This window comes from Molothrus ater, chromosome 1, assembly GCF_012460135.2.
Source record: "Molothrus ater isolate BHLD 08-10-18 breed brown headed cowbird chromosome 1, BPBGC_Mater_1.1, whole genome shotgun sequence".
NCBI lineage: Eukaryota > Metazoa > Chordata > Aves > Passeriformes > Icteridae > Molothrus > Molothrus ater.
This window is the reverse complement of record NC_050478.2, coordinates 81,121,015-81,130,129: the sequence shown is the minus strand read 5'-3', so window position 1 is coordinate 81,130,129 and position 9,115 is coordinate 81,121,015. Positions and strand designations below refer to the sequence as shown.

The 9,115-nt window shown below is 42.8% G+C and overlaps 1 protein-coding gene across 1 annotated transcript in view; it reads left to right on the top strand.

Annotated features, from left to right (window-relative positions):
* Positions 1-307: 307 nt before the first annotated feature.
* ANKRD33B (ankyrin repeat domain 33B) overlaps positions 308-9,115 on the top strand; it is a 44,921-nt gene continuing 36,113 nt past the window's right edge. Inside the window, exon 1 of the mRNA XM_036404403.1 lies at positions 308-758. Coding sequence (XP_036260296.1) covers positions 327-758 — 432 coding nt within the window. The 5' untranslated portion in view covers positions 308-326. The remainder of the gene's footprint in view (positions 759-9,115) is intronic.

The following is a 9,115-nucleotide window of genomic DNA, read 5'->3' as shown; positions in this document are numbered from 1 at the left end:
GCCCCAATCTCCTCACAGCGATGCTGAGCGGATTACGGGACGGGAGTTCGACAAGTGCCTGCGCTCCCCAGAGCCGCCCTGCCCGCCCGCAGCCTCTCCCCGCGGCGGCGGCAGCTCCCCCGGGCCGGGCCGGGCCGGCGGCGGTGAGCGGCCCCCGCGGAGCCTCCCCTCAGGCGGCGGCATGCCCCAGCCCGGGGGGCGGCCGGGCTGCCACGGGGCCTCTCGCGGGAGGGGGCTGACCCTTGCGTGAGGGGGCAGCGGCCGCCGGGGCCGGCGAGGCAGAGCCGCGGCTGCCGGGCGCCCTGAGCGCCCCGCGGGGCCCCGGCATGGTGCTGCTGTCCGGGCACGGCGAGCAGCTGCCCGGGGAGCGCGTCTGCCCCGCGCCCGCCGCCGCCAAGGAGATGCCCGGCGCCGGGGCGGAGAGCAGCCCCGAGCAGGGGGCGGCGGAGGCTGCCGCCGAGGAGCCGGACGAAGAGGAGGAGAAGGAGGTGGAGGAGGAGGAGGATTGCGAGGAGTACGAGGACTTCTCCGAGCTGCCCGACACCTGCAGCATCGCTTCAGACGACTCCTTCTACCCTCCTAGGGGGCTGGACGACGACGACGAGGACATCTGGTCCCTGGAAGGGGACGAGCGCGACAGCCCCGAGGCGCTCAGCCTCTTCCGAGCCTGCTGCACCAACAACAGCATCGTGCTGAAGGCGCTCATCCGCCAGGGCCCCCAGGAGGAGGAGGTGCGGGAGGCCGACCGCAACCGCAGGGTGAGCACTGAGCATCCCGCGCCGCGCCCCCGCCGCCCCGGCAGCCCCGGCAGCCCGCACCCCGCCCGGGGCAGCGCGGCTCGGCTGCCGCCGCCTCCGCCCCCAGCGCCGAGCGGAGCCGAGCCGGGGCAGCAGCCGTGCCGGGGCTGAGTGCCGCCCCTCCCGCTTCTGGGATGCTGCCCTGCAGCCCCGCGGGGGACGGGACCCCAGGCAGCGAGGGGCAGAGGTGGGTGTGACTTGCCAGCCCTGACTTAACGCCTTTGGCTAAGGAAGGGTCCGGTATCTGGAAGGAGACAGAGGTAGAGATTCCGGGTTTTCCCGCTATCAGTTTTGAATTGGGTCTTGTTTTCCCTCTGTTTATTGGGGACAGAGAGGGACATCGCTGGTAATGGCTGTGTTCAGCATCAAAAAACCTTCCTCTTTTCTGGGCTGTTCATCCCTTGCAGTACTTTATGATATTCACCTTGAAATTTTGAACTGCTAGTAAATTTTTTTTTCAGTTTTTTTTTTCTTCTTCCTTTAGCTCCCCCAAAAACATAAGCTTGTTCCTGGTTCCTAGACTGCCAAGCAGGGTTCAGGGTATTCCTGTGTTAAAATCAGCATTTTTCAGAGTTCTCCTTGTATTTATTTCTTGCTGATAATCTATTTTTGGGGTTTGTATCGGTACAAGTTTTGTGGCTCTGTTTTTTCCTGTTACTCAGTTAATTGCAGAGACAGAAGTGTACTTCTCTAAATCGGAAGGTGAAAACTTGGGAAAGATTTTCTGGTTAATGAGTTTCTGAGACATTTGAACAGTGGTATAGAAGATTACCAATACTATAGTTTGTTTTAAACTTAAGAAGTTATTTTGCATAAAGAATCTGCAAAAACAATTCTGTGACTAATCCGTGACAGCAGTGTTATGAAAGGAAACCTGCGTTATTTTAATTGGGCAAGTAACTTGCATATTCTGGCAACATAAGTTGTCTTTGTGTCAAAAAGAATGCCATGATTTGTGTTTGGTTCTGTCTGGAGAGGGGCTTTCCTTGTGGCTTAGATATATGTACTTCTAGGATTTTTCCTAAAAAAATCTTTACTTCTTCTCCAAAGGATTGATTTTAATACAGAATTTCAGTGATCAGACTTATTGTAAATTTCTTAAAAAGACAAAATATCATATTAACACAGCTGAGGGAGAAGCAACCTCTGGTGTGAGGGTGGGAATGAGCAACACAGGACAGAAATAATTTGCATCAACTCTTCTGCCCAGGCCAGGGTATGATGTGGTTATACTTTAGGTGGTAACATGTGAGATCCAGTTGTACATTGCAGGATATTTTGAATATCCTGCAGATACACCTATCCCATATATAAGTGCTGTGCCTGGGCAGGAGCCCCACCCCAGCCCTGACACTGTGAGGGGTTTGGGCTCCAGCCTCTGCTGAGGTCCATTGATTCAGTGTGTCTCAAGTGTGTGATGATGTGGGAGCTTTGGCCCCCCATACATGTGACATTAAGGGCCAAGTGCCCCAGAGCTGTCCCCTCTGAAAAGTGGCCTTCCTGCCCAGCAGAGGGCAAGAAGCTGCAGGAACCCTCCCTCTCAGGGCTGGGGTTCTGCAGACCTCAGTCAACAGGAATGACAAAGTTCAGCACAAGCATCAGCCCTCATCCTGCAACTGCTCTTCTGGCAAAGGTGATCAGATCAGGATTGTGAAAGCAGCAAAAATTCTCCTCTTTGGACAGCCTTCCCTTCACCATCCTACTCCCAAAAAACAAATTGTTCTTTATCTCTTCAGCTTCAGAGAAAAGAGGCAGAGCTTTAGTTTGAATCCAAAAGTTTATTCTCTTTGTTCATACTGTAAAAGCCCAAAACCCAACAAAACAAAAAGATCATCTACTTAGGCAAATATTCAATTTGACCTGAAATTAAAAATTGGCATAAAATTCTGTTTTCTTCATTTTTTTTATGAATACAAAGGAAAAAGTTCTGGAATTCAGCAACTTGTGAAGCTACAGGAATGATGTGGTAGACATGAGTTTACTTCCTCTCTGCCTTTCTCACAGAGAGGAAGTGAAGAGCCCCAGTCACAGCAGTACAGAGCAGGACACTCGGTCTTTTCCAGGCAGATGTGAATGGGATGGGAGAAATCTTTTGACTAGGAAGTGGAAAATTCAGGTGTGACTCCTGCTCAGGAGTATTGAGGCAAATTCTCATTATTTTGCAAAGGAAAATCACCTTTTTTAGAGAACTTTACCTAACAAATGGAAATTCAAATTCACACAGGCCTTTTATTGCCCTTTCTGTGGATTTTTTTTTCTCTTGAATTTCATTATAAATCATTTGATGTTATCCATGAACAAGACAATTTTGCTTCCACAAAGTAACAGAACAATTTACACATACCTGTTGTTCTCATTAAGTTTTTTAGTTGCTGAAACTAAAACTATTATTGGCTTTAAGCATCTTCTTTTGCCAGGATAATGTTTGTCTACAATGTTATCTTGTATACATTTGTTAGAAAGCTCTATTTTTTTCTTATTTTTAATTTTTTTTTTACCTTTCTTTTATAACTTTTTTCTTTTTTTTTTTTTCCTCCATGCTGTGAACAAATAAACTAGGCTTTTGTTTCTTCTAAGTTTTAATTTCTTTTCCATGAGACAGGGCAGAGAATGAAGAATAACTTGCTTTTTGAGAAGTGGGGTGGTGAAGGGGAGGGCTGTCCATCTGAGGATATTAACTATTTTCACCATCCTGATCTGATAACCCCAGGTACGTAGGTACAGTAGTTTCATTTTCACAATTTCAAAATCAAGTTTTGTTCAAAACAGACAAAATAAGTAACAAGATATTGTAGTAAGACCACGATATATTTTGATTCTGAAAGTAAATAAAATCAGCTCACAAAATGTAACATGAAAAAACTTCCAAATGCCCTAAACTGGGCACAATGAGCCTACTTTGTTTTTAATAAGTTTTACCTTGTTCCTGAAGTGTAAGTGTATAAATTTAAGATGTAGAAGCAACTCTCCAGGAAATGCTGGGATCCAGAGGTACCCTTACTTATTTTGCTGCACCCTTTGTGCCAAAATACATCAATTGTCTCTTTAGAGTCAATTTGCCAAGCTTGGATAGTGCCTTTTTGTGACATTTCTCAGAAGCGTATTTTCCCCATAGTCTGTTTGTGAGCTGCAGAACCTCCTGCCAGGCACAAGTTTTCATTAAATCCACCTTCCTGCAGTAAACCAGACTCCACAACATCTGATTTATAAGTCACCACATGTAGCCTGAAGATCTGTACCTTCCCTGTCTTGTTTTCATTACTGTCAAGACAAAAGCAGTTTCTGTATCATTGACTGCGGAGTATCCCCAAGTGGCTGATCCCCTCATCTTCTCTTGCACTGCTGTCTGTCCATGGAATTTTCAGAAAGACTGGTTTGGTACTGCTCATTTCCTCTCCTTGCCCAAACTAACACTGGAAATAATTATGACAGCATATAATATACTAATTTTACATCGTGCAGGGTGACCTCTAATGCTTCAGTGTTTGTTTGTTTATCCTAACAGTAAAGAGGGATTTGAAAATAGACAAGGGAAAATAAAATCATGGCATTGGTGAAATTTCCTGACCTGACTGACACCTTAGTATCACCTGGCTAATAGTGCTACTTTTCACCTTACCACATGGGGACTGATTCTCCTCCCTCACTTGCCAAATTTCTAGAATTTCAGATATTAAGTGATGTTAAAATGATGAGATAAAAATATCAAATTTTGCCTGGTGACCAGGATTATATCTATACTTAGAAAGACAGAGTTTCAAAATCTGGTGTTACCTAACTACAGAATACAAGAAAATTTAGAAATTTGCCATGACAATAGAGAAAGCATTAAGAGATGGGGGAGAGAGAAAAGAAGGCAAAGAACGTTCCTTTGCCAGACTGAAAATAATCACTGCAGCTGATCTGCAGAAAGGTTTTGTGTTGATCTTACATGTGATATAGCCCATATTAGCAAGAATATTCTGTTGTAGTTTTTCTCAGTTATTCTTTTTTTTTTTTCTGTCATTGCTCAATGAGTCTTTTGTCCATAGACAATAGTCCATATGTCCATAGTTCCATAGACAGCTATGGACATAACTGTGGGAATGTTTCTCTGATTGCAGCCTAGGCTTGTTTGTGCACTGTACCCTGTGAGTGAATGTTTTGGAATGGCATCACTCGCCTGGTTTCCACGCTGGCTCCATGACAGTATCCAAGGCATCAGACCTGTCATGTTCTCCTTTCCTGGTGGTGCAGGCTGCTCCTCAGGCTCCGTGCTGCCGCAGTGAAACTGCTTTGGGAAACTCACACACTTTAGGGAGCATTGCCCTTCAGAATTTTTCTCAGAGCAATGCACAGTGAATCCTCCATGGAGCTGACACCTGAATTTGTCCTTGCCAAAGGGCTGGGCTTCTGAAATTGCAATTGGTTGTGAAGGACAGGGAGCCAGTGGTTCGATTCCCACTTTCTGGGTGAGGGAACTTTGTATTGGATGAGGCTTTTCTAAAAAGTCATGTATCACAAAAAGTGCCAGAGATTGTGTAACACTCCATTAACTCGCTTTATATATATATATATATATATATATTTTTTTTTTTTTTTTTTTAAATCTTCAGAATCTTGTAAAAATAAAAAATCAGGACTCTAACATTTTAACATTTTCTGGTAAGGAATGAAGTTCCCCCGTCACATGTTGCTTTTCAGTTTTCATGGCACATAGCTAACCCAAGTTAACCCATGTCAGACAAAGGATTTTAAGAACATCATGTCCTACAGTGCTCAGAATATTTTTTCATTATTATTTTCATGGACAGCTTCAGTTCCTTCATATTATCTTATACAAAGCATTCTCATGGAAACAATTGTATTGAAACTTAACATCATGACACTAAACAATGAAAGGGAATTTTTTGGAGTGAAAGTACTTTTAAAAAGACAACAAAAGTAGTATAATTTAAATCCTTAAAAAAGTACAGAAATCCTCAAATGCAGTAAAAAATGTCCCTGGAAATACATGTTTGTGCTTAAAAAGGAAGTGAGCAAAGAATTATAGATGTCAAAAAAGGGGGGAATTCTTCAAGTAAAGTAATTACAGCTCAAGGTTAGCCATCAGAAAGGAATAGATAAAGCATGGAAAATATGAAGTGAGCTGGCTAAGAGGGAATTTGGTGAGCTAACCAGAGCATGAACCAGACTGATGCAGGTAGGCACTCAGAGGCATTATCAGAAGAGCGTGGGCAGGTTAGCTGTCTGCCTCCTCTTGTCTGTATTCATCTGCAGTGTTAGGTGACTAATGCCTATGTAAACCTGGCACAAAAAATAATCCTTTAGAATAACTTTACTGGAGAAAAAGTATGTGCACAGAACATAATTTCTATAGATTAAAGAGAACAATTAATAAAGACCCTGAGGGTGTGTAGAAATAAAGAATGGCAATGCAGGTCTTTAGTGCACTGCTGGAAATGCATGGCCAGAGCAGGCTGTGTCCTCCATGGAGCTGACAGGTAGTATGAAAAAATTTGTACTTAGTATCAAAAGCAGCATTAGCTAATTAGATGTAGGTCCTACTGGAATGGACAAATACAGATTTGGAGACCAGATGAGAAAGTTGTACAAGTTTAATCTACTTTCAAGTGATAGTTTCAGCTTCTAGAGAAACCAGATGAAGAGTAGCTTCCTTGAAGAATTTTGACAAATTGCTTAATGGGAAGTGTATGGAACAGAAGAGGTGTTTTTAGTCTGACAGTAGTACAGGAGTAAAGGTCACATCAATCTTCTGTTCTGCTTTAAGCACCGTTTCATGTTAGTGTCTTAAATCAAGTGTGTGGCTTGCAGGGCTCCTCAGAGATGCAGGGATGATCCTGGTTACCCATCTGAGGACAAGTTGACTGCAGATATTTAAAAATGCAGCTGCATTTAAAATCCCATGATAACCTAACAAGACTGGTTGTCCTGGACAGCTTTTGTCAGTAATTTTGACAGACGTATAACGTGTTTTTAGCATAACACGTCCATAACACATGGGACTTTGGGATGCCTTACTGCCTTTTCCTAGAAAATAGTAGAGCTTTATTTCACTGTGCATAAATTGACGCTGCTAATGCCTTCAATCCATTAGGAAATTCAAATTTATGTTTTCATAGAAGAATTGCTCAAGAAGGAATATTGGCACTAATTTCCTTTTGTAAAGCTTCCAAAGATTCCTCAGGGAAAATTTATTGCGGAATCATAGGAAGTTGAAGCAGACAGCACTGCTACAGAACATCTGATTGCTCTGAAAAAATGGGTTTCTGTTGAGTTTCAGTAGCTTATAGGAGGTACTGGACTTCAAGTCTGCTGGGAAAGGAAGTGGTCCAAAAGCCCCAATATTCCCAAATTCTTCAGCTCCAAGCTAAGTGCCAGTAAGGCAATAGTGGTACCTCGTTTTATCAAGGCTTTAGGTCTCAAGGCAAGGGCTCTCAGGAAGAAATAAAAAATGTTCCTGTCTCAGGCACCAGATTCAAAGCTGCCTGGTGGTGGAAGTGGTGATCTGGGCTCTTGGAGGCTCCCGAGTCAGTGTTGACAGATGGAAAGGCAGGGACAGGGATGTCAGCCCCTCATCAGGGAGTTCCCTTTTCAGAGGTGTGAGACTTGGTCATCTTTCACTCAGTCTGACTTGGTGCTGGGTTTCAGGGGACATTTCCAAAAGGGTTTTGAAAGAGGCATTAATGTGTGGCACAGAAACCTCTTGCCATCATCTTAATTTTAGTCACACAGTCTTGTGTTTATGCTTGGGAATATAAAATATGACAATAAATTGAAACTAAAAAAAGTTGAACAGGCAGTTCAAGCAATCAAAACATCTAATTGGATCTACTACTCAAGAAGAAATAGACAGCAAGATAAAACCCCCAAAACTCCATTATACATTTTGGAAAATGTCACTGTCTGACAGAGACCAACAAAAATCAGGTGTTTTACTGTAATACTTCTGTATTTTGGTGGTACTTCAACTTCACAGAGGAGTAGTAACTCTGGTATGACTTTACAGGTGTTGGTTGCTTCCCACCAGAGGACCCGAATGTACATCAAGTTTATGTAAAATTACATTTCATTAAAACACATTTTTATTCCTCTAAAGAGAAGTGATACATGGTCACTAACTAAAAACTAATGGTAGAGTTGCTAAAAACTGCCAGTAGATTTTTAAAAAATAGAATAGAAAATCTCTGGAGAATGTGAAAGCAATGAAGAATTCCCACAGGCCTTATTTAAGACAGGAGTTCACCTTTAATGTTTTCATAAATAAAGATTCTCTCAAGGTTACCCTTCTAAATTAAATATTATGCCACACTGGTTTGAATTTACCTGTTTCTGACTGTTCTTTAATTAAATACAAAAATGGAAACCCTCCAACCTGGGCTAGATATAATCCTGTATATAATCCTGATATAATCCTCAGTGAGTCACAAGAAGAAATAATCAAGTACCATAGGAAGAGGATTGTTGTCACAGTGTCTGTGGTTGCACATCTGGCAGTGAATTAGCAATTCAAATTGTATCCACTGTGGGAAAAACCCACTATGTGGAAATAGTTCCCATTTTTCAATTCTATTATTTTCTATCATGTCTGTTAAATTCCATGGGGAGCAATTTGAAAGCAAGATGATGCAAAATGGGAATGACTCACGGTTGGGCTTTTGTTGGTTCACACGTTTTGGATGTATAATGTTCTGAGCTTGATCCTGTAATATCCTCTCACATATGAGGGTTGGGGATTTTTTTGTCTTTTGCCTCTCAGTACATGAGGCCTCATCTTTGGGACAGCTTGTGTGTGGACAGACCAACTGCTGGCAACAAGAGATGCTGCCAGCAACCACCAGAGCTCAGAACTGGGCTCATGGAGAAGTTTTGAAGTTCTGTTTCTATTACTATAGGAGGGAAGCTTATGCAGAATCCATTGTTATTAGTTTTCTGAAGTTCAAAAGTAGCAGATAATGGGACATATTCAATCTGTTCATAAAAAGAGCCTTTCAGGCGGTATTTGGCTTCTTTTCTTTCTTTTTTCTTCTTTACAAAACCTAGATATCTTGCTATTTGGAGCTAAAGTAAGAAGGCTCAGCTCAACTGTTTAGCATTTGATTGAGAAACACAGGAAGGGTATCCATGTATTCATAAAAGTGTCTTTAAGTGTGGATGAAAGGAAAAGGAAGAGTTTTCTTTGAAAGGTGGTGTGGTACTTCTGTGTATCTGCAAGTATCATATGAGTTTGATAAAGGATCCAAGAGAAGGCAGAGTCAAAGCTCAGCTCCACAAAAGAGTTAATTTAAAATACTTTTCTTTCTACAGAGTTTTCTACA